Raw genomic sequence first — 27,121 nt, forward strand, 5'->3', positions numbered from 1 at the left:
TGATAATTATTTTCTATGTAAAAAATCAGAATTGCAAATCATTTTCAATCCAAGAAAATCCATTTTCTTGGATTATTCTAATTTTTTTGATTCAGAGATGTAATCCTGTGAGTACCCCTGGCTACTTTAATGATATGCCCTCTAAACTCTAGCTCTATCTACTACTCCCCCCCCCCCAAATCTGGTTCTTTGTTCATTTCCTAGAGTTCACCCCTTGATTCTGCTCCTCCATAATACTACTTTTTTGATATCTGTCCATCAGTCACCCTTTTATCCATATCACCAGTTTTATATCCTTCCCATCTGTTGCAGTTTGCTTAATAGAGTTCCATGTGGAATCCTGTCAAATGACTTTACAAAATCCAGCCGTATCGTGTGGTCATCCAACTCGGCTGTCATCCTGTTATAAAAAGTTAACAGATTACTAAGACATGACCTACTCTTCACAAAGCCATGTTACTACTCATAGTGTATCATACACTTATCCACCCATTCGTGAATTCTCTTTTTGTCCAACTTTTCCAGTACTTTTACAACTCCTGAAATATTAATTGGTGTATAATTTGTTATCACAGACTTAGATCCTCCTTTATGCATAGGAATTATTTTGCCCTCCTTCCACTCTCTTGGGACTTTGCCATAGTTGAGACTTTAAATTAAATAGCTTAGTTAAAGGAATCACCAGTTCCCCTGCACATTCTCTTAAAATGCAAGCCGATATACCATTCAATTCCACAACTGTATTTGCATTCAGATTCTGCAATATTCTTATTACCTCTAATTCATAAACTTCTGTTCTCACATCAGAAGTCCCTGTCACTTCTGCCATAACAATATCTTCACTTGGATGATATATCACTGCAGAATGAACACTCAGTAGCTCAACAATTTTGTCCTCCTATGTTACTTCTCTACCATTTGCACTCATTAAAGAAATCCCTCCATACTTACTACATAACAAAAAATACTTTGGGATTTCCTTTCGTATCTTCGGCTAATTTCTTCTCATAATTTGAATTTGTCTTCCTTTACATGATGACAAGACACATTTCTTGCCTGATCGTTGTACAGTTCATGAGTTAGCTGGCCATCATATACCCTCCAAAACATTTTTTTTTGCAGCTCATGCTTAATGATACTACTCATCCATCTAATTCCTATCTGATTTACTCTTCTGAACTGTGGGTATATATACAGTGTGATATTGTTTCCTCCAGATATCCCTTAATTATCCTCCATGCACTATGAACATCCTTCCCTTGTAGATCCTTATGCCATGGTATTGCTTCAAGCTGCCTCCTAAGCATATCATAATCACCTGCTCCATCTTAACTGGAATTTTCACATTTTGCTACCTCCCAAGTCAAGACCACTTTCCCCAATTGGAGGCAATGTAGTTATAGACAGGCCTTTTGATCCTACAACAAGATTCCAAAAATCTCACATCCCGAGTCATCCCCATCACATTCTGCTTCAAGTAATTATCTCTCAGTATGTGTATAAATTCCATTTCCTTCCTGCTGTGATCTTTCCTAGCAGGAAGGAAATGGAATTTATATACATACTGAGAAAATTATATCCCCATAATTATTTTGACCTGTGTTCATTGTACTAATCTGCTGATGTATATCTTCCACATTATTCCTGGCACCCCCTGCCCCAGCCTCTAGTAGTAACCAATTGTATATTTTGTCCTCTTGGCATTGATTTCATACCAGATTAACTCAAAAGAACAGCCATTCTGCCCAAACGACTCCCAATTTTGTTGGCTGCAGTTCATCTGGTATCAGCAGCAGCAGCACCCATCTGTCCTGTCTACTCTATTCTCGATGAAAATACTAAATCCATTACATTCTATCCCCGCAACTACGTCATCTGCTGTTAGCCAAGTCTCATTAATTTGTCTATAACTTTTCGGTGAGGTACACTAACCAACGACAAAACTCTTCCCTCTAATTCCTGATGCTTCTAGCATTGGTATATAGAAACTGTAGCATCTCCTTAGGCCCTTAAACACATTTACATTGGGAACTGATTACCACATTCAATATTGTTGCCTGAGAGACTAGATTCTACATTTTGTGTTCATTCACACATTCATTTATTTCACAGATGCCTGCCTTCACACACATTTGTCTGCATCTGTCCTAATTGCATTAGTTTTCCTTGCAGTTCCACAATCTTAGGTGTCTGGGAGGAACTTTATTCACTAACTCCAAATCCATTTAAGTGCAGTTCAAGCAGTGTACAAATCTTTTCATTCATCCAACTCTGGTCATGGGCCCACAAACTCTACATTATTCATTCTGCACAACCTGCATATTTATTCATTAGTTATCACTCTCCTTAGTTACTCTCTATCATAGCATAGCTGCAGACTCATTTACTGCAACCTGACACTTTTCTTTTTCACTTCTTCCAACAACTCTTTGACATCCTTCCTCACAAAATATTTCTCTTTCTCACCTCTCAGGTCATGGGCTCCAGCCAAAACTATTAAATCTTTCACCTTCGCTTTTTGACAGCGTTACTAATATTATTAATTTTTACACCACAGAATCAAGATTTTGTAGCACTTTCACGAAGAACTCCCCTTAGAATTGCCATAAATAATTATTTGCTTACACTCATTCTCTCAATTATTCTTTTGTCTTTTCATGAGGTTGAAAACCTTTTCCTATGAAGGACTAGATGCAACTGTGCAACTTCTTTATTCAAGTCTATATTTTCTGAACATCTGCCACTACACTTTTATTATGATCACCGATGTTTACATTTTCCAGTCTTGTATCAATTCTCTCTACTCTACCATCGCATGTGTTCTCTCAATATTCATTTTCAAAGCATTTATTACACACTCTCACCAGTGAGAGTGTGTAATATGATGCTCTTCTTTCACATATCTTTCATCTTTTACTATGAGTACATCTCACAAATTTTACACTGCACAAAATCATTCAAATTTACCTTGCCCAACAAAGACGTCTTAGCTGTCACTGGTCTGCTATGCATTGATGCCATACCAACAATATATTAATATCTAATTTAAGGAAACAATTTTTTACTTATGTCTAAATAACTCAGTCTATCTCGCATGCTTATAAAACAATAAATTCACTCAGTACTATTAGAGAAAATTTTTAAAAAAATTATCTTTCTGCAGTGTTATGAATTGACAATATTCACCAAAAATCCCCAAACCCAAAGAAGGTAAATACACTGGTGACTCTTTGTATGGATGTTATGTCCAAGAGTTATTTTTCACGGTATTAACAACACCACACACATTTTTATCACAAAGATGTTTTATTAACGCTTATATTTCGCTGATTTTCAACTCGGCATCATCAGAGCACAACACACTTGTAAACGTGACAGTGAGCGAGTGAAACAATATAATTGTAAAAGACAAAAGATCTAAACTTTTGTTAAGGTTGGGAGAATTCTTCAAAGCCATTGCTGACTTAAAAAATAATCTTTCAGATCTATAACAACTCCTAAATAGCAGATACGTTTTCCTCCATCTAATCCTGTGTGAAGGAGTGTCCAAAGCATGGTCTGCCAGTCCCGACTTGCCATAGTAATAGTAGCGAATGTATCTTTCATGTTCTTCCAGGCGGATGTTCACTGATCTTCCTGTTTGCCCATAACAGACCAAGTCACAGTTACAAGGCACTTCATACACTCCTGGGTGTGCTAAAGGGTGAAGTTTATCCTTAAGCGAGTGGATCAGAGTTGCCAGCTTGACATGAGGTTTGAAAGTGGTGCGAAGGCCATGTTTCAACTTTGGCTATCTTTTCCGATGATATAGGGAAAATAAATGGTCATGTTGTATTCTTGTGTATTATGGGGGGGGGGGGGGACAGAGTAATGGGCCAATGTAGTATTTTATCTATTTTATAGGGACTGTAGCTGTTGGCTAAGAACGTATGGCGCAGGTATTGGAGTTCAGTGGTCAGAGCTGTATCGTTAGAACAAATGGCTCTGTGTGCAAGTGTTTTTAAAATGCCGTACTGTTGGACTGGATGATGATGCGATTGTTTATGTAGGTATCTTCCTGTGTGTTTCTACAAACAGATTAATGGTACTGCTATGGGTTCCCCTCTCTCTCTCTCTCTCTCTCTCTCAGTAGAGAATTTTTACATGGAACACTTTGAAAACAAAGTACTTACCACAGCTACATACAAGCCACAAGTGTGATTACGCTATGTAGATGATGTGTTTGCCATCTGAATTTTGGGGTGTTTGCCAACACCCCAAAATTCACTTCACAGTAGAAAAAGATCAAATAACTGTTTACCATTTCTTGACACATTAGTCACCTGCCTTTCAGATGGATCACTATCTTTTTCTATTTACTTTCTGTAAATTAAAAAGCCTACACACACAGGAAGATACCTACATAAACAATCACATCATCATCCAGTCCAACAGTACGGCATTTTAAAAACACCTACACACAGAGCCATTTGTTCTAACGATACAGCTCTGACCACTGAACTCCAATACCTGTGCCATACGTTCTTAGCCTACAATCTCTACAAAATAGATAAAATACTACATAGGCCCATTACTCTGCCCCCCCCCATAATACAAAATGACCATTTCTATTCCCTATATCATCAGAAAAGATAGCCAAAGTATTGTTGAAACATGGCCTTCGCACCACTTTCAAACCTCATATCAAGCTGGCAACTCTGATCCGCTCGCCAAAGGATAAACTTCACCCTTTAGCACACCCAGGAGTGTATGAAGTGCCTTGTGACTGTGACTTGGCCTATTATGGGTAAATAGGAAGATCAGTGAACATCCACCTGGAAGAACATGAAAGATACATTCGCTACTATTACTATGGCAAGTCGGGACTGGCAGACCATGCTTTGGACACTCCTTCACACAGGATTAGATGGAGGAAAACGAATGTGCTATTTAGGAGTCGTTATAGATCTGAAAGATTATTTTTTGAGTCAGCAATGGCTTTGAAGAATTCTCCCAACCTTAACAAATATGGTTGCATTAATTTGCCAAAAATTTGGGAGACGGTTATCCTAAGAAAAACTGGATAACTGCTGTTTTTTTTTCCCCCATTAGAGGGTGCCAAAAAAATAGGACTTTAGATCTTTTGTCTTTTACAATTATATTGTTTCACTCACTCACTGTTGCGTTTACAAGTGTGTTGTGCTCTGATGATGCCGAGTTGAAAATCAGCAAAATATAAGCGTTATTAAAACATCTTTGTGATAAAAGTGTGTGTGGTGTTGTTAATACCATGAAAAATAAGTCATGAATAACCATCAACACCTAAGTTTATCTGTTAGATGCCCAAGAGTGTATTTTCTCTCACAGTACATCTCATCTCTATCCTTCCATTTAACTATGAACAAACTAAATCATCATAAATTTGGTCACAGTGTCACTGTCACAAATGACAGTGACACTGTGACCAAAAGGAATCTCTCTCAAACTAATTGCAATAAAAAATTAATAACTTAACACGTATAAAACCAACAGTAATAACTTTAACTAATTAAAGGTAATCTTATGCAACCATCAATGAAATAATTATCTTTAAAGAATTATTTAATATTATTTTAATTAATCTTCTGACACGTGGCAACAATTTAATTGGTGATCCATCAACTGTTCGGTACTTTGTATTCCATTCCTTTAACTGTTTGTTCTACACTGATGATGTACTGTTACTTTCAGTATGAAATATTTATACCTTTAATACATTAAAGTTATTACTGTTGGTTTTATACATGTTAGGTTATTAATTTATTATGCCACAGGTACCTCTAAAGATTGCAATAAAAAATACACAATGCAAGCAATCACTACATAGATGGTATTTGGGTTTCTGTCAAGAGTAGGAGGCTCCATCTGGATGATTGTAAGTGATGGTGAATGCTAGAATCTCATTAAAAACTCATTTTCACATCCACTAACATCTGTGGCATTAACACTGACATAAATGACATTCACCATCACCTACAGTCATCCGGAATGAACCTCCTACTCTTGACAAAAACCGAAATAGCATCTACATCCATCTCCAACATTCAAATTATACACTACGCTATTCCTTTTGCCACAATGGTGGCATCTCTGGCTTAAGATCAGAAACTGCATATCGGAGAGTGGCTAATCTAGAATCCTCTGCGTTTGACCTCCTCTGGCCCAAGGTTTCCTTGTCCCATTTAGTAATATTCATCTACTGCATTTACTGTTCTTCAAACTCTGATAACTATCCAGACTTCTTCCCATTCCTCTCCATGAAATGTGATTATCTGCAATCAAACCATTCAAACTAAGCTGGATGAGAGGTAGAAATCTTTGCCATAATCAGTGACCTATCACAAATTGTTCATCTACCTACAGGAATTCCTGGCAACCTTCTTCACTCACCCAATACCCTGGATCTCTTTTTTACCCAGTTCTCCCTCCAAATACACTGCAGAGGTCATCTCTCCTCACAGAAAATCAGCTCACAATCTTGTATAAGTCTAATCTCAAGAAACACTTCCTACTCCTGACCTCACATCATCTGGCACTACAAAGGTGCCAAATGTAATAACCTCCAAAATGTCTAGTCCTCCTTTCCATGATCAGACTATTGCTTCAGCTCATCCAACCCTAACACCTGCTCTGAATGAGTCAGAAATTATCCTCACTGGCATGAAGGCATTCATCTCCCATTCTACTCTGAATCGTCATCTACTTTACAAGTCATGGTTCAACATAAAGCATATCAAAGGAGTCAAAGAAAAAAAAATTTAGCTTACCTGTGGCTAGCATCAAAAACTCTAGCTCCATACTTTGCCTATACCAATGTATGCAACAAATGCAAAGCAGTCATCAGCAGATCCAAATTGGATTTCATAAAGGCAAACAGCAGAAATCTTGCCTCCTGTCCAAATGGAATCTGTGCCTTCTAGTACTTTGCTAAGGCCACTGAATACAATTTCATCACCTGCACTTCCACCTCTCACTCATCAAAATGACACCACTGTTACTTCACACAAAGATAAAGCTAACTTCCTAATATCTCTCTTATCTTCAAGCTCCTGCATTGATGTCCAAGGGAAATTGCTGCCTACCATACTGTAATCAAAACATTATATGCCTCCTGTAGTTTTTAGCCAAAAAGACAGAAAATTACTAAATAATTTGGTTGCTAAAAAGTCTTCTGGTCCTGGTGGCATCTCTCCATTTGCTCTCAAATGATGTGCTCTAGAGCTAACACCTTTCCTGTATCCTCTATACATAGCTAGTGATTATCCCAAACATGTGGAAACAATCTCATATGCAGCCTATTCCAAAAAGCAGCAAACAGAAGTCTACTGTCAAACTACGAATCAATTGCCATCATCTCAGTCCTCTCCAAAATAATAGAGAAAGTCATCAATAACTAACTTCTCCACTACCTAGAGGCCTGTCAATTAATCAGTGATCATTAGTACAGAGTCAGTCATTCAAGATCCACTGCCGCCATCTTAGCTTACATCACCCACAAATGGACATATGCAATGGAGAGGTTTGGTGTACCTTGTGCTATCACTCTTGACATTTCCACAGCTTTTGGTTGTGTCTGGCAGCGAGACCTGCTAAACAAATTGCCATCCTTTGGTCTACCTGCCACCCTCTGTAACTGGATTGATAACCACCTCTCTGGTCATTCAATGCGTATTGTGGTTCCCTCTCTTCAAGCTTCAACAATGCAGGAGTACTTCAGGGCTCTGTCTTATTACTTATCTTCTTTCTCATGTATATAAATGACCCTCAATTAATACTAATCCTATCTGCAGCGTTGCAGATGTTATTACTCTCCATTCATCCTACTCATCTGACAAATGATATCTCAAGCATCAAGATCATGTACAACAGATATCTCAGGCATAAAAGATCATGTACAACTAGTGCCTTAAACACTGATCTACAAACTATCCTCCGACAGAATGAGAACAATCTAGTCACGTTCAATGTCCCCAAAATATAGTCTTCTCTTCTCTCGCAAAAGAAATTCCTTACGTTGCATCCCTTACCCTAAGAAACACACAAAAATCATCAGAACAAGATCAGATATCTCTCTGCTCCAACTACCATTAATGTCCAGTTTCTCCTGGCACAGATAGATCACAACTCAGCATCCAGAAAAATTAGGAATTCTCTTTCATTCAAGATGCTATTTTACATCTGAGAACTCTTAACAAGTATATTGTTAAGAGTATAAAATTTGTATAAAATTGCAAATCAGCCCATGCTTAAAATTCTGCTCACATTTGGAGTGGAGCACCAAAAACTTCTCTAAAAATTCTTGCTGCTGTCCAGAAGAGAGCTATTTGGTTCATAGACGATCCCTCTCTTTACAGATTTGCTTCAACCTTCATCTCACAGATACGGTGCTTCAGTTCTGTGTCTATTCTACACGTACTTTAGTGGTCATTGCTGCTACTGAACTGGCAACCATCATATCTCCTCTTTCAGTTGTACCTACTAATACAACCGTTGCCCAACACTCTTTTGTGCAGCTGGAAACACACCAAACCTGCTTTGCTTCTTCCTCTTTTATTTCATCTACCTCCATCCTCTTCTGCAAGAGCCTATTACAAGAAGTACTTCCAATCAGCTAAAACTTGCTAACACTTCAAAAAAAAAAAAAAAAAAAAAATATTATATATATATATATATATATATATACACACACACACACATATATACACACACATACATATACATGCTAACAAGTGGTTAGCATATGTGCTCTCCAGTCAAGAGGCTGCGAGTTCAAATTCCATGTAGGCATGGATGTTTGTGATTGTCCACTCAAAAACATCCACTGAATGATCCAGTCCCAATATGGACTGGATCAGCAAGGAAGTAGTAGGCCCAAACTTCCTGCAATGGGAGGGGCCTTCACCCTGCAGTGAGTAGAAATATATAGTTACACACTGATAACTTAAGAATGTGAAAATTTTAGTTATCATGATGTAACAGGAGAAGAAATAAAAAAACCTGTATAGATAACCAAGTAAGCAAGCTTGTTCCTAAGCAGATATCGTTAAGAGCCTTTGAAAGTAATGAATACAAAAAATAAAAAAGGAAGAAAAACATGCTTGCATCCAAGTGAAAAATATAGTTGAAATTGTTTGTTGGGGGGAAAAAAAAAAAAAAAGGAAGGGAATTTTATTAGTTTTGATATGATAAAATAAGGTTAAGTAAAGCAAAGAAGATTAGTCATTGGATTTTGTATGCGAGAGGCTAGTTTTTACACTTGAAATAAGAGATTAAAGATTCGAGTTAATTCTTAGAAAATTTTGGAAAGGGGATTAATTTAGTAGATGACATAGAGGTTAGCTTAAACAAAAACCAAAGCTCAAGGTCATAATTCCCGAATTGAGACTTCGTTATCTGTCAGTAGCATGCACACGGACCGCATGATGTTTTGGCAGAAAAACACCACTCTAATTGGTCAGTGAAATAGACTCCAGTAAGGGGGGGGGGAACAAATTGAAGAAGGTGCCGGTAGGATCATCGTATAAAAGGGTTAGGAACAACCCCCCAGGGGGATTTTTTTTCCCCTCAGAGTTTTTCTTCATGAGTCTTCGGATAGGTCTCGCGCGATTTTCCTGAGTGACGGGTCAGGAGTTTTCTCCATCAGACACAATAAGGAAACAAAGTGTGCGGGATTTCGATTCAGTGTTCCTATTATAAGAAATGAGGGACGACGGTTAGTTAAAAAGAGAGCAGATAATGTCTGTGTGTTTCATTGTTCAGTGATCGTAACGATCGTAATAACGAGAGAAAGAAAATTCTATAAAGGAGTCAGTACCCACGTGGTGAATTTCAGAGCCATAGAACAGATGATCCTATGTACGTCCTTGATTGAAGAATGTAAGGTAAAGATTGTGAAAGCCCATCTTAGTGGCAAAAGAACTTAGGAGTGATAAGTTATAGAAGAGCTCGTCCTAGGACGAGCTCTTCTATAACTTATCACTCCTAAAATATCAGAAAAAGGTATTTTTTAAAGTTAAAAAAGGTACTGTAAAATCTCGTGTCAATTCAAATCATATGTAACTGTAGTCATTGTTCAATTACTGAACAGTTGAAAGGATAAATGAGAATTATACTAGGACTTTAGTACATGTCAAACTAGAATAAAAATGAGCTTGTTATTATTAATTAACAAGTAATTCATGTGCCTAGAGATTTATGCATGTACATTGTATTTTAATTAAGAGAGTTTTAAAGATCAAAAGTGTGTATCAGCCAGCAAAAGGATAAATTTAATTCATATTGTCTTAGTGAGAAAATTAGAGTAACTGATTATATATGTCCTAGAAAATACAGAATTATAGTGTGATCAAACCAGTAAGGGGTTAGACAAAGGATCAACTAGTTCTGGGATTATATATTTGTATGTACAGAATCTGTTATGGCGATATGATCACAATTCTCATGTAGGATCTTAACCTAATACTTGTGTTTAGCTAGTGAAAATTTGTATTATATATTCTTAGTATTGAATTGAGATTTATTTGGTAAAGAATGAATTGCACCATGTTTAAGAGTTCAATAAACTTTTGTTCATTGAAAATACAGTTGTCTAAGATTGCCGCCCAATGCACCACTTGTAACAACGTACGAACCTAATCACGCGGGGGAAAATTTACTAAGAATTGAATTTAATGGACTTAAGTGTGTAATTTTGGTATATTATTGGAGCTTTATTAACGTAGTTAGTGTACTAAAGTGTTTTATAACATAATTATGTCGGGAAGTCGCCGCTAGATGAATTCGTAATGAGTAGTGTTCGTGCAAGCTCCAGATAAGATAAGTATCATTTTCAGTTATCGATACAAATTACTTAATATTGTGTAGTTTTGTTTTGTTTGCCTTGCGTATTTTAGTGCGTCTATTTTTGGTGTGTTATAACGTATAATTTGACAAAACACGTTGCAAATAAATATGGCACCTGTGCGAAGGAAAATGGCGGCCAGTAATGAAGGTTAGCCATTGTTAACAAAGAACGGTAGCATAAAAGAAATGAGTCAGTGTACTAGCTGTGAAATGTACGCTTTGCGGAATGCGATCGGAGTGTGGTTAGATGATAATAAAGGATTGAATGTGTGTAGAAAATGTAGGGAGAATGAGGAATTGAAGTGTATTTCGGATCGTGAGTGTGATATTTTTGTCAACCTTCAGAATGAAGGAAATAGGGATATGACAAGAAACTGCAAGGTTGTACATGAAAATTGTGAGAGTGTGAATGTAGAAAGTGTGAATGATAGTATAAATGGTTTCTCAGAGAACAAAAAAGATGAGATAGATGCATTGAGTGAGATCGCGTTGTTGAATAGTGCGATAGAAAGAGCAAAACAGCAGTTAGAGTGCATGAACAAAAGTAGACTGAATGAACCAACCAATAATAAAAGGTATGACAGGAAAAATAGACGTATGAATGTGAACATGAACAAAATGAAGGATAGAGTGCTGTATGGAGACTTGTTAGTACGAGGTGTGTTAGTAGAGGATTTGACAAAATCGTACCAACCTGGTGCGATTATAAAGGACGTAACTGCGTCTATTAGAGAGCAAAAGGAAAGGGTGAAAGAAATGATTGTTGTGGCAGGTACGAATGATTTGAAAGGAGATAAAATGGAAATGATAGAAGACCTGAATGAATTGTTTGAGGTAGCAAAAGAAAAGAGTGAGAGAGTTAGAATGATTAGTCTTTTGCCACGGTATGACAGTGAAATGTTTAAAAGGAGGGCTATAATTGCGAATGACTTTATGCGTGGGTTATGTATGACGAGTGGTGTGGAATTTGTGGATGTGTGGAGTAAGTCTGATGGGCGAAAGGATCTATATAAGATGGGTGGCTTGCATTTGAATGGTTACGGTGTAAGAAGACTTGAGAAAGTGTTGCTGAATGTAGTGGATGTGCAAATTCAGGGAAACTAGATTTGTTGGGGGGGGGGGGGGGAGTAGAGATACAGTCCTTATGGAGGCAGTTGAATGGAAGAATGAATATAATATGCCAGAGCAAATAAGGACAACAAATCTGAGTGGGATAGTTAATATAAGGCATCAAGGTAGGGTTGGGGCTAATGGGGGTCTTAAATTCATGTACACTAATACTAGGAGTATTAGGAACAAGAAGGAAGAGTTTTTGGCTATGGTTGGCACTTCCAGACCACAGGTTATAGGTATTAGTGAAACATGGCTGACTGTAGACGATATAACTAGTGGGATTGAATGTGATGGGTATAATGTGTTCAGGAATGACAGAGAGAATAAAATGGGGGGAGGAGTATTGTTGATGATAGCTGATGAGCTCCAGCCAAGGAGAATAGAAGTTGAATTGCAGGATAGAGAAAAGAGCACATTTGAGGCCATTTGGTGTGAGATTGTGGCTAGCAGAACTAAATATACAATTGGGTGCTGCTATAGACCAGGTGATGGAAAAGATGGTGGTGACAGTATGCACAAGCAAATAGAAGAAATGGGTGGAAGGAGGGTGATTATTATGGGAGATTTCAACTATGGTCGCATTGATTGGAGTGAGGAGAGGACACACGGGAGGAAGGAACTGGATTTTATGCGGTTATTAAGGGATAACTATCTGCGACAGCATGTAATGGAAAATACTAGGGGTCAGAGAGTGCTTGACCTAGTAATTACATCTGAGGATTTGGCTGTAACAAATATGACCACATTGCCACCAATTGGTGAGAGTGATCATAGGGTCTTAACTTGGGAGGTGGCTAAAGGTGTAGAATTTTCAATTAAGACAGGGTACATGTGGAATTATCGGGCTGGAAAGTATGACAAGCTTAGGAGTTTGATTGGTTCAGTGCCATGGCATGTACAACTGCAAGGACTAGAAGTTGATAGTGCATGGGAGGTAGTTAAGAAGTGCTTGCATGAAGCAATGGCTGACTGTATACCTAGAGTCCGAATAATAAATCAGGTAGGGGTTAAATGGATGAATAACACCATTAAGCTTGAGTTGCAAAAAAAGAAACAACTATGGAGGGAATTTAAGGAGAAGGGTGACCGGCAGGCACATGAACGGTATAAAGCGCAGGCCAGAAGGGTGACGAGTGTGGTAAGAAAAGCAAAAAAGGATTACGAAAGAACATTGGCCATGCAGGCTAAAGAGAATCCTAATCAGTTTTTTAGATATGTAGCAAGTAAAAGGAAAAATGTACATGGCAGATTGATTTTAAAGAATGCCGATGGTAGGGAGGTAACTGAATCAGTTGAGATAGTTGAGTTACTGAGTGAGCACTTTGCAAAAGTATATCATCCAGGTGGTGACATTGCAGAAACGAATAAACCAGTAGATTATATGGGAATTGTGGTTAATGAAGTGGAGGTGAGTAGTCTATTGCATAACCTCAATGTCAATACATCTGTGGGATTGGATGGTATACCAGCTCGTGTTGTACGAGAAGCAGCTAATGAATTGTCAGTACCCTTGACCATTTTGTTTAATCTGAGTATCGGGTCTGGGTTAGTCCCGAGCGGGTGGAAAGAGGGGAAAATAGTTCCACTGCATAAAGGTGGTTCCAAGACTGCTGTTGTAAATTACCGACCGATTAGCATATCAGGAATCATTGTCAAGGTCTTAGAGAAATTAGTCAAGAAAAGAATACAGGATTGGATAGATGAAAATGGGATATTGTATGGGGGACAACATGGTTTTGTGAAGGGTAGATCATGCCTCAGTAACTTGCTCACGTTTTATAAAACAGTGACGGCTGAACTGGATAGGGGTAATGGGTTTACAGTGATACTACTGGACCTTGCCAAGGCCTTTGATAGGATACCACATGGAACCCTAATCAGTAAACTGGAGCAGATGGGTATAGATATAGGGTTGGTGAGATGGATAAGAGGGTGGTTGAAGGAGAGATATCAAAGAGTGGTTTATTCAGGAGTGGAGTCTAAAAGACGTCTTGTGACTAGTGGAGTGCCACAGGGCTCTGTTCTTGGGCCACTGCTTTTCAATTTGTCCATCAATGATATTGGAAAGGATCTGAGAGGAAGTGTTCACTTGTTTGTTGATGATGCAAAGTTGGGTAGAGCAATAGTGAGTGCACAAGATGTCAAAATTTTACAGGATGATTTGGATAGTTTGGAGGACTGGGCTAGAAAAAATGGATGTCAATTTAATGTGGCAAAGTGTAAGGTTATGCACTTTGGGGTGAAAAGAATAGCAGCAGTATATCGCATTGGTGGAATCAAACTCCAGGAGATTGATGAGGCCAGGGATTTGGGAGTGTTGGTGGATAGGGAATTGAAGTTTAGGGGGCACATTGCAAAAGTAACTAAAACAGCTCACCAAATCACTTGGCTTCTGAAAAATACTTTAACATGCAGAGACGAACAAGTTGTTGTTCCACTGTATCGAGCCTTGATAAGACCCCAACTGGACTTCTGTGCCCAGCTATGGGCACCAGGGTTTCTTCGTGATGGGGAGGAAGTGGAGAGGGTCCAGAGACGAGTGACCAAGATGATAGCAGGTCTGTGGAATGAACCTTATGAGAATAGGTTGAAGATTTGTGGGTTGCAGAAATTGGACGATAGGCGAAGGAGGGGTGATATGATTGAGACATTCAAATTACTGAAGGGTTTTTATAAGATTGATCCAGAAGATATTTTTGAAAATATGACTGGTGGTGGGAGGACTAGGGGCCATGCATGGAAGCTGGGCAAGAGCGTGGTTGACAAGGGTGTTAGAGCTAGGTTCTTTACTTGGAGAGTGGTAAATGAGTGGAATAAGCTTCCAGAGTCTGTTGTGGGTGCTACGACCGTGAATGAGTTCAAGGCAAGGTATGATAGATACTGTGTGAATGTTGAATAGTTGTTCTTGACATGATGTTAGGGCCTCCCTCGATGAGTCTGTCGACTCCTTGGAGTTTCCCGGAACAATAATAATAAGTTACGAGATAAAGGTCACCACTGCATATCAGCAGACATATTTTGGTAATTGCTCCTTGTTTTTGAATTTTATATCTTAAACTAAATGTCCTGAAAGGCACAGTATAAAATAAATATTTAGGGACACTAAGGGGAGGAGAAGCTTGAATATTTGTATTTAGTTGATATCTTGTATATAAATAAGATTTGGACAAAGACAAGTAGAGTTTCACATGTAAGGATAGTTGAAAACCTAATAATCTTAAATTGGGACACAACAATAGGCTGTTCATTTATTTTTTTTTTTATATGTATGAATAAACTTCTGACTCCTCACCTGCACCACAGACACTGCACATCAGTGCCTATAGGTCCTTTGACTCCCTGTGTATGGGATCAATACATGTATGTATTTTTGTATGCACTATTATAATAAAAGAAGAAATTCTGAGTGTAATAAACCAAATTAACTTATCTAAGTCACCCAGTTAGGATGAACTTCCTACTGAACTGTGGAATAGTGTCACAGCAGCCATCAAATTCCTGCTTAAACTATTTAACCGAATACCATATACTGGTGAAATTCCAGATGACTGGAAGACAGGCATCATAATACTAATTTAATTTTCAAAATGAGAAATAAATGAAGATCTGAAAATTACAGACTAATAACATTGTTAGTCATAGCTACAAAATCTTCAAAAAACAGCATTATTCTAAATAGAATCCAGAGTTTAATGAATGAGACAATAGGAGATCAAGCATGCTTCTGACATGAAAGGTCTACAACAGGCCATATTTTTATGTTACAGTTAATAGACTGGCTGAAAAGTATTGGGCATAACACCTACCTATATACTGCAGTTTTATTGACTTCAAACAAACATTTGATTCTACTGACAAGAACAGAATGATAAATTTCTTAAAATCTATAAGGTCAGATTTAGAACTACAAACCTTTATTACAAATTATTATAAAGATACCAAAGCAACTTGCTAATTTAATAAAATAAAAACAGACAAATGCAAAAGTACGAAAACAAGTCATGCAGGGTTGTCCACTCTTACCAAATTTGTTTACTATCTCAAAGAAATATGCAAATCCATTGCCAAAGAACCAAGTCTATAATGAATGGCACAAATATCAACCACATTAAATATAGATGCAATATTATTATTCTATAAATAAAAAATGATGGTACAACATGACAAAATTTCATGCCGGCTGGGGCGTTGCCCAGTTAAACAAGGGTCTCCATTGTTTTCGCCAGGGAACCAGGGCAAACAGCGAAAAGTCAGCTGCTGGAACAAATCTGAAAACACACTCCAACTCAACATCACCAGAGTTAAAGATCAGTACTATCAACATAAGAAGCCTGAATGGCAAAGAAATGGAGCTAGCTGAGGAATTAGATAAGTACCAGATCGACATAATAGGGGATGATTGAAACAAAAAAGACAAAAACTGGGAAGATCTTTCTGAGCAATAAATACAAAATGTTATATTCAGGCAATGACAATCAAGGAAAAGAAGGAGTAGCCATAGTATTCAACACAAAATATGAGGCTAATCTTCTTGAATGGCAGTCAGTCTCAAGTAGAGTAACGTGGGCAAATATGAGAATGGGGAACTGGACAATGAGACTAATTTGTACCTATGGTCCCACAGAAGGTTCTACTAAGGTAGAAGTGGAGGAATTTTTTGAGACTTTAGAAAAAGCAACAGACACAATGAGAAAGGAAAAGTTGGTCCTTGCTGGGGATCTAAATAGCAGAGTAGGAAATGAATGTGAGACATACAAAAATATTTTGGGAAAATTTGGAGAAAAGAGCAAAGCTAATATTAATGGCAAATACCTGTTGTATTTCTGCTCAGGACATGGACTGGTTGTCACTAACACCATGTTCCAACATAAAAATGTGCACAAATTCATATGGAGAGAAGACGCAAGGAATAAGAAAAGTCTCATTGACTATGTTATTGTTGATAGTGATGTTTTCTCCCTGGTGCAGAGCACCAGAGTGTACAGAGGATTTGAAATTGGAAGTGATCACCATTTAGTCTTGAGCAGGATAAAATTGAATTTCATATTGAAAAGAATGACATGTAAGAAAGTTTTAAAGCGAATAAATAAAAAAATCAGAACTCCCTGGTGTATACAGGAAGTTAAAGAGGCAGTGAAGGGAAAGAAGAAAGCATATCAAAAGTTCCTGGGAAATAAGTCAGCTTGTGCTATTAGAAAATACAGAGACAAATGCAAGAATGCTAAACAGTGTGTAAAACTAGCTAAAAAAAAGTCATGGGAGGACTTTGTCAAGAACATAGAAAATAAATATCAAGAAGATGGCAAAATATTCTGGAGGTTGTTGAAGAAGCTTAGGAATGGAGGAAAGAGTGCTGTAAAAGGAGTTAGAGATGATAAAGGTGAAATGAAAAACGGGAGAAAAAGATATCCTTGAAGTATGGAGTATTTACTTTGAAAGGCTGTTAAATGAAACAAGCAGTGATGACAGCACAGTGGTAAAAAACACTGACCAGGCATGCAGTCAGGAATACATATCTATACTTGAAGTAGAAAAAGCCATCAAAGGCTTGAAATGTAGAAAGACAGCAGGAGTAGATGATATTCTACCAGAAATGCTGAAGTATGGTGGTATCAGTCTTACAGTGGCTGCACTGCATAGTTCAGAAAGCCTGGAGAGAGAGGGACGAATTCCTGATGATTGGAGTAGAGCGCTAATAATACCCATATATAAAAAGGGAAATAAAACTGAATGTGAGAATTATAGAGGTATTTCCCTACTGAGTGTTCCTGGCAAAAATCTATGCAAGTGTACTTGAGAAAAATTGTGGAAGAAAAGCTTGGTGAAGAACAAGCTGGATTCAGGCCAAATAGAGGCTGTCAGGATCAGCTCTTCACTTTACGACAAATAGTCGGGAAAGTATGGGAATATAACAAAGATCTGTAATTAAGTTTTGTCGATTTCGAAAAGGCATATGACAAGGTGCCAAGAGAGAAGCTATTCAATATGCTACAGTTATATGGTGTCGATGGAGCATTATATCAAGCAATACTTAGTCTGTATTTAAGTTGTAAGTCTGCAGTTAGAATTGAAGGAAATACAGGAAGATGGTTTAATGTTAAATCTGGTGTGAGACAAGGATGTACATTATCCCCTCTGTTATTATCTATATGGATCACATTATGAAGGAAAGAGATATTAAACATGATATCAGAATTGGAGATGTTAATGTCAGCTCTTTGCTTTATGAGTATGATGTTATACTTCTAAATAAATCTGCTACAAGTCTGCAAGATTCTCTGACTAAATTGAATAACTGTTGTAATAGATATGGTATGAAAGTCAGCAATAAAAAGACAAAGACAATGAAAATAGGCAGAATCAATGAAAATGTCAACTGTGTTTTGAATGGAGAACCTGTGGAACAAGTAAAACATTTCAGCTACTTAGGCACGATTTTTTACTGAAGATGGTAAATTAAATATAGAAATAGACAACAGAATCAACAAAGCTGGTATGGTGGAAAGTCAACTGAATAAATTCATATGGAATAAGAGAGAAATTAGTCGGAACACTAAATTAGCTGTCTACAAGACAGTGTTCAAATCAGTTTTAACTTATGGATCTGAGAGCTGGGTCAGAAGTAAAACACTTGACCAAAGACTAGAGACTGCAGATATGAGAGTCCTGAGAAAGATTATAGGCGTGAACAGATGGCATCAATGGCAATATCATATTAAAAATGAGGATATTAGGAAAGAACTTGACATTGTCAGCATCCAGGAATGTGTTAGCAGAGCTAATCTCAGGTGGTATAGTCACTTAAACAGAATGGGCAAAGAAAGATTAGCAAAACAAGTATTCTCTGCCAGGTTGGCAGCAAAACAACCAAGGAAGACAAAGATATAGGTGGATTGATACGGTACAAAGTGCCTTAGACGATAGATATATAAGATCTGATAATGTTGGAGTCTTGACAAGTAACAGACTGATTTGGAGGAAAATTGTAGATAGGAAGTTATAATGATGTAATTTATTTCATGTTGTACTATCATATCCTGTACACCCCTTGAGAGTACATGGCAGGAATTTGATGATGGTATTATTATTCTTGCAGAGTTTACAATTGGAAAAAACAAATTTTAAATGAAAAGTGCAAAACTTTGGGAATGAAAATCAATCTAGGCAACAGTAAAGCAATGTTGGTAGTCTCATTACTCATGCTCTCAACAACACAGAAAGAGTAAAATACAGACTTAACAAAGGTTAGTCTAATATGAATAAATTAAATGAAATATTTGAAAATAACAGCATTTCAAAAAGCCTCAAACTAAAACAACCATTATTATATCTACAGCAACACTTGGAGCTAAGACATGGAGACTCAATCAGAAAGAAATACAGGAAATGAGAGCATTCAAAATAAAATGCTTAAGAAAAATAAATAAGACTCACTGGTCAGAACACAAAAAAAAATGAGCAAGTCAAAAATGGATTAAACTAAAGAGAAGATATCATAGCTTTAATTCTTAAAACAGTCTCATTACTCATGCTCTCAACAACACAGAAAGAGTAAAATACAGACTTAACAAAGGTTAGTCTAATATGAATAAATTAAATGAAATATTTGAAAATAACAGCATTTCAAAAAGCCTCAAACTAAAACAACCATTATTATATCTACAGCAACACTTGGAGCTAAGACATGGAGACTCAATCAGAAAGAAATACAGGAAATGAGAGCATTCAAAATGAAATGCTTAAGAAAAATAAATAAGACTCACTGGTCAGAACACAAAAAAAAATGAGCAAGTCAAAAATGGATTAAACTAAAGAGAAGATATCATAGCTTTAATTCTTAAAACAGCAATTAAGCTTTGGACAACTCCAGAGAATGTTCTTTCAGCAATTACCAAATATAGTTTTGAATGGAATTATTGGAGGAAGACAATCAAGAGGCAGACCAAAAAGAGCTTAGCTCATCTTTGAAGGAAAGGTGACAATTATCAAGCTTCAGAGAGAGATGACAGAAATGGCCACAGATAGAGCTAGATGGCAAAGATTTGTTCACAGGGACTCAAAACTTTTCAAATACAATTTGAAAAGCTTTTCTCTGGAACAGCTTTGTTGTATGCCTTGTCATATTCCCAAGATTTCTCAACTATTTGTTGTGAAGTGAAAATCTGATCTTAACAACCTCTATTTGGAGTAGAACAAGCTGAGTTCATGCTAAGTTTTTCTTCCACAATCTTTCTCAATTGCTTTTCAAGTATGCATGCATAAATCTTACCTGGAATGCTTAGTAGAGAAATTCCTCTGTAATTCTCACATTCAGCTTTATTTCCTTTTTTACAGATGGGAACTATGAGAGCTCTACTCCAATCACGTTGGGGGGGTTTATGGAGCATTCATAGTACTAAGAAAGGATTAAAAATTAATTTTAATGCTTTCAATATTTTGTCTCAGTCACTGAGTGAGTACTTCAGGGGACACATATAACACTTGTAACAAGTAGACAAAGAGAACACAATATTCAATGAAACATGGATGACTAAAGTCCTATCTAGGTAGTGCACCCTCTATGGGCATTTGTAGGTAGCATGATATAAACTGGGACTCCTGATGACTGTTGTTTCTCAAATTTTGGGAAGTTTTATGCATCTGTATTTGTTTAAATTAGGTTAACAGACTTTCAAAGTCTGTTAAACAAAACTATCCCAGATGCCTGGAATTTGTTTAACAGACTCCAGGCATCTAGGATATTCTTATCTTCAGTTTTCATGTCACCTTTGATTCCTTTTACACACCCTTTCCTCAGTTTCTAAGCATTTTCAATAACTTTCAGAACATTTTGTCACCTTCTTGATATTTACCTTCTGCATTCTTACTGATGTCTTCTCATAACTTTTGTTTAGCTACTTTTACACACAGCTTAGCTCTCTTACATTTTTCTCTGTATTCTTTTAAGGCATCTGCTGACTTGTTTGTTAGGAATTTTTGGAATGCTTTCTTCTTTTTCTGGACTGCTTCTTTAGCTTCTTGTATGCACCATGAGATTCTTATTTTCTATCCTGGCAGACAACTTTAGCACATATCTCCTTAGCTACATCAATCAATGTATTCTTCAGAGTTTGCCACTAAGACTGCAAGGCTTGGTTTTAGTTCTCAATCTGTTTTATTTTTCCTTCAATAATGTTTATATAGTCAAGTCTACAGTTTACTTGTAAATGCTGCTCAACTTTAATTCTTTTTAAGACTTTTTTTACATGCTGTTCTTTTCAATGTGATATTCATTTTTATCCTGCTTAGCACTAAGTAATAGTCACTTATTTGAAATCCTCTATACACTCTTGTATCCTGAACCAGCATGAAGATATTACTATCAATGATGATGTAGTCAATGAGGCTTTTCTTATTTCTTGTGTCTTGTTAGAACATGGTATCAGTAATGATGATTCCATGTCCTGAACAGAAGTCCAGCAAATACTTACTTACCATTATTATTAGCTTTGTCCTTTTCTACAATTTTTTCCAAAATGTTTGTATATGCCAAGTAGGGTTCATTTCAACTGTGCTGTTCAGATCTCCAAAAAGGACCACTTTTTTCATTTTCTTTGTCAGCTCCCTGTTCTAATGACTTGAAAATTCTTCCACTTCTTCCTTGGAAGAATCTTCTGTTGGAGACTACAGGCACAAATAGTTTTATTATCCATTTTCTCATTTTGAAGTGTGCCTATATAACTCTACTTGAAACTGCCTTCCAATCTAAAAGTTTATATTCATGTTTTGTGTTGAATACTATCATTACTCCTTCCTTTCCTTCATCATTATTGCCTGAATATAACATCCTATACTTATTTAATAAGATCTCACCTGTTTTTGTTTTATTTGTCTCAGTAATGCCAATTATGTCCATATACTTTTCCAATTCTTCTGCAACTGAATTCCCAGTTTCCTCTCAGGTTGTTCACTATATGAAATAGTTGTTCTCTTCAGATTTTCCTATTAATACAGATGTTTTACAGGGTTCTGTTATTTCACCTGTCCTCTTTCTCATATATATATATATATATATATATATATATATATATATATATATATATGACCTGCTTTCACTGACCTCAAATTCTGTTCACAGTTTCTGATCAGAGCACTCTCCACTCATCCTATTCAGACAGCAAGTTTTGTAGTGTTTGAACATCTCAAGCTTCAAGATCATCTGCAATAAGTGTCTAAACACAGACCTCCAAACCATTCAGTAAAGGGGAAATAACAAATAATAACAGAGAAGGTCAGATATCTCTTCTCAGACTGACTCTTACTCCAAGCTTTTCTTGGAATAATCATCATTTCAATAGCATCCTCAACTTCCAGAAAAGAGACATCCTGTTTCACTCACATTACTCTTCATCTGACCAGTTACTTAATCTGCACAAATCTCAAAATTTCTGCCAAAGAATGGTATGCTGCTATCTCATTTGGAGCAGTACACCAAAAGTCTCCTTAAATATTTTTGATGCTGTTTAGAAAAGAGCAGATCAGTTGATTAACAGCTTTTTCCTCAAAGAATTTCTTCAGTGACTGTCTCAGAGATGGTAAGTTTCTACTCTTTCACAGATATTTCCATGAGTGTTGTTTAGCAAAACTGGTATCATATGTCCCCCCCCCCCCCATTTCTACTACACCTACAGCAACATGAGCACAGCTGCACAACACTGCTTCATGTCTGAACTGCAAACTCACAAAACGAGCTACTTCCTTGTTTTGCGAGTTTGATTCCATCACCTTCAGTTCTGTGAAATAGCCTTCCCCACAAAGCATTTCCTAAAAACTACACCTACCAGCTTTAAGAGGAATATCTACTCATTACTTTGTTCTTAATTGCAGCCTACACATAGCATTTATTTGCTATAAACCTTGCAGCGTGTTGTGTTAGAGTAACATAATTTTTTTTTAATTAAAATTAAATATTATAATAAATATGAATATACTAACCCAAACATCATTTTGATCCATTTTGATATAAAGAAACTTCAAAAAACTGGAGAATTTATATAATGAGCTACCTTATTTCTGAAACTCTGAAATAAAAATATTAAAAAAATTATACAAAACAAAATTGAGTAAAAAAATATGTAATTGGGAAAACTTGAAAGAAAAAACAAATGCTACTGCTGCACCACAAATTACTATAACATACAAACAATAGTAAAGTAAAAAAGTTAACATATCTAGATAACATTTCTATAAAGTGTTGAAAATTTTTCCACTTGGTTATACTATAAATTTAAAGATGCCAAGAAATTATATTCTTGGTTTCATCCTTTCTCCAAGTGTAAGCAAACAAAGTTTATGTGTGAAGTCACTTCATGACCTGTGTATTTGTACAGAGAGGTTAATGACTACACATCGATTGCCTTAGTATCAAATAATGCAATTCACATATCCTGATATACATATAAAATGCTATGCATTATGGGAAGTGCCACTACCCAGACCAGTTTTGACCTTTGAGATCTCATCAGTGGGCACCAGACCTAGAAGTGATGCCAAATCTGAAGTAATGCATAAGTCATATTTCCATATGTAAGTAGCCAAAAGGTGTCACAGCTTATTATTAAAATACTCTGGATTAGAGATAGATGTTAAAAGATTTTCCACTTGGTTATACTATAAATTAAAGATGCCAAGAAATTATATTCTGGATTTCATCCTTTATCCAGTTGTAAGCTAAGGATATGTGCACTGCACTATGGGATACTAAGGCAATTGATGTGAAGTCATTAGCCTCTCTATACAAGTAGCCCACTCATGAAGTGATTTGAAGTGCAAACTTTGTTTGCTTACGTTTGGATAAAGGATTAAACCAAATATATAATTTATAGAATTTGAAAGGGATGCACAAGACTAAAAATTATAGAAGAATAAAGTTGATGTCCCACACAATGAAGATCCTAGAAAGGGTTCTTGATGGTAGATTGAGGAAGGAGGTGGAGATTGCAAAGGAACAATTTGGCTTCATGCCTGGTAGATCAACATCAGATGCTATCTTTGGGTTACGACAAATGATGGAAAAATATCGAGAGAAACAAAGGGAGCTACATCTGGTATTTATTGATCTGGAGAAAGCATACAATAGAGTGCCAAGGCAAGAAGTCTGGAGGTGTCTGAGGGAGAAGAAAGTGCCGGAGAAATATGTCAGGTTGGTGCGGAAAATGTACAGAAATGTGAAGACAAGTGTTTGGACCTGTTTGGGACAGACAAAGTTTTCAAGTAACAGTTGGCTTGCATCAAGGGTCAGCATTAAGTCCGTTTCTATTTAATAATGCGATGAAGGTGGTAACAGAGGAAGTGAGAGAAGATGCACCTTGGACAATGTTGTATGCAGATGACATCTTGCTGTGTGTAGATTCAAGAGAAGCAGGAACTAAACTGGAAAGATGGAGAAAAGTACTGGAAGAGAGAGGTATGAGACTGAGCAGAAGTAACACAGAGAATATGTGTTGCGCAGTGGGCGGTGGCAGCGGCCAGGAGACAGATCTGGAAGGAAATGTCATCAGGAAGGTGAGAGACTTTAGATACTTAGGTTCAACAGTGGAAGAAGATGGAGGGGCTGAGAAGGAAGTGGGATGCAGGATACAAGCGGGTTGGAGGAACTGGAGGGAGATGGCTGGAGTGTTATGCGATAAGAGGGTGCCAATCAATCTGAAAGGCAAAATTTGAAAGGCAAAATTTATAGGACAGTAGTGAGGCCAGCTATGACATATGCTATAGAAACTGTGGCCCTGAGGAAAAATAACATCAGCAGGATGGAAGTAGCAGAGATGAGAATGCTTAGGTGGATGTGCGGTGTGACCAGAAAGGATCGTCTGAGAAATGACTATGTCAGGGGAACAGTGAAAGTTACGAACTTAGGAGCGAAAATACAGGAGGCAAGGTTGAGATGGTTTGGTCATGTGATGAGGAGGGAGGACGAATATGTGGGAAGAAAGGTCATGCAGATGGATGTGCAAGGAAGGCGGAAGTGTGGGCGGCCAAAGAAGAGATGGAGGGAGCTGGTAGAAGAGGACTTGAAGATGAAGAGCTTGGATGTGGTGACAACCCAAGACAGGAAGGTGTGGAGGAGACTCATTACAAACAGTGACCCCACTTAAGTGGGAGAAGCTGCAGAAGAAGAAGATAGAATTTGAAAGGGAGAGATGTTGATGGTGCATGGGAGCTTGTCAAATAGTATTTAAAGAAAGCTCTATCAGACTGTATTCCCAGAGTCAGAAGGAGAAATCAAGTAGGAGTAAGATGGATGAATAATATTATTGAGCAGGAGTTGCAGATAAAGAAAAGGTCGTGGAGGAAGTATAAAGAAAAATGTAATGAGCGTTCCCATGAGCAATACAAGGTACAGGCAAAGAGAGTAACCTGTACAGTAAGGAAAGCCAAAGCTAATTATGAGAGGAAGCTAGCTGATGAATCCAAAAGAAACCCTATTTGGCAAGTAAAAAGTTGATATTTGAGTTGCTTAATGATCATTTTGCAAAAGTGTACCATCCTGGTTGTGATAGTGCAGTGTCAAATGTGTCATTAACTGATGAGAGTCTAGAGATAGATGAAATAGAGATGCGTAATATATTACAGAACCTTAATGCTAACACTGCCATTGGGTTAGATGATATGTTGGCCCATGTGTTATGAGAATGTGCCAGAGAATTAGTACCTCCTCTACTAGGCTGTTTAATTTAAGCCTCAGTTCTGGTAAAGTACCAATAGAGTGGAAAGAGGGGAAAATAATTCCACTGCACAAGGGAGGCTCCAAGACTGAGGTTGCAAATTATAGACCAATCAATGTATCTGGAGTAGTGGTTAAGGTTTTGGAGAAATTGGTAAAAATTAGAATTCAGGACTGGGTGGACAGCAATATGATACTTTATAAGGGGCAACATGGTTTTGTGAAAGGTAGGTCGTGCCGCAGTAACTTGCTTACTTTCTATAATAAAGTAACAGTAGAGTTGGATAAAGAAAATCTTTACTCAGTGATATTGCTAGACTTTGCAAAGGCATTTGACAAGATTCCACACAGAACTCTGTTGCATAAATTAGAGCAAATGGGTATGGATCTGAAGCTGGTGATTTGGATTAGAGGATGGCTGGTGGATAGATACCAAAGAGTGGTTTATGGAGGAGCTGAGTCCAGGAGAAGGCAAGTGACTAGTGGTGTACCTCAAGGCTCAGTGCTTGGTCCTCTATTGTTTAATTTGTACATCAATGATATTGGGAATACTTTGAAAGGAAATATCCACTTATTTGCTGATGATGCAAAATTAGGAAGAGCGATAGTCAATTCAGATGACGTAGATATCTTGCAGGATGACTTAAATAGGCTGACGGTACGGACTAAGGTAAATGGCTGTCAGTTTAATGTGGCTAAGTGTAAGGTGATGCACTTCGGGAGGATGAGATCACATGCTGTTTACTATATTAATGGAACTGAACTGCAAGAAGTTGACGAGGCAAGGGACTTGAGAGTTATCGTGGACAAAGAACTTAGTTTAAAGGGTATATTGCAAAGATTGCCAAAACATCACATCAAATTACATGGCTGTTGAAGAACACACTAACAAGCAGGGATAAGGCATTAATAAGACCATATTTGGACTATTGTGCACAGATCTGGTCACCTGGATTTCCTGGTGATGAGGAGAGGATTCAGAGGCAAGTTAAAGAATTGTTGCAGGTCTGTGGAATGTTCCCTATGAGGATAGATTGAAGATGTGGGCTGCAAAAACTAGCTGATGGACTTAGGAGAGGAGATATGATAGAAGCATATAAATTATTAAAGGGATTTTACAGGATTGGTACTGATGACATTTTTAAGACCAGTGCAGGAAGGGAGAGAACGAGGGGCCATCCCTGGAGATTATGTAAGAGTGTGGTTAACAAGAGTGTTAGGACTAGATTTTTTTATCTTGGAGGGTTGTGAAGGGGTGAAATGCATTGGCAGAGGTGGTTGTGAATGAATTTAAGGAGAAGTATGATAGGTACTGTGTAAATAATTGTTAGTGTGTCAATTTGGGGTCTCCTACGATAAGTCTTTTGACTGCATGGAGACACCATTATAATAATAATAATAGTAAAACCAAGTGAAAAAACTTCCAATATCTTTCTCTAATCTAGA

General features: G+C 37.2%; 1 protein-coding gene across 2 annotated transcripts in view; it reads right to left on the reverse strand.

Annotated features, from left to right (window-relative positions):
• Positions 1-27,121, reverse strand: part of Sply (Sphingosine-1-phosphate lyase) — a 467,659-nt gene that overhangs the window by 393,407 nt on the left and 47,131 nt on the right. For both annotated transcript variants that reach the window (XM_090395209.1, XM_090395208.1), the window contains exon 2: positions 22,948-23,033. In XM_090395209.1, the coding sequence (XP_090251335.1) occupies positions 22,948-22,968 (21 nt within the window). In that variant the 5' untranslated portion in view covers positions 22,969-23,033. The remainder of the gene's footprint in view (positions 1-22,947; positions 23,034-27,121) is intronic.

Source organism: Typopeltis vanoorti, chromosome 7 (assembly GCF_054136105.1).
Source record: "Typopeltis vanoorti isolate ZY-2024b chromosome 7, IOZ_Tvanoo_1.0, whole genome shotgun sequence".
Classification (NCBI taxonomy): Eukaryota; Metazoa; Arthropoda; class Arachnida; order Uropygi; family Thelyphonidae; genus Typopeltis; species Typopeltis vanoorti.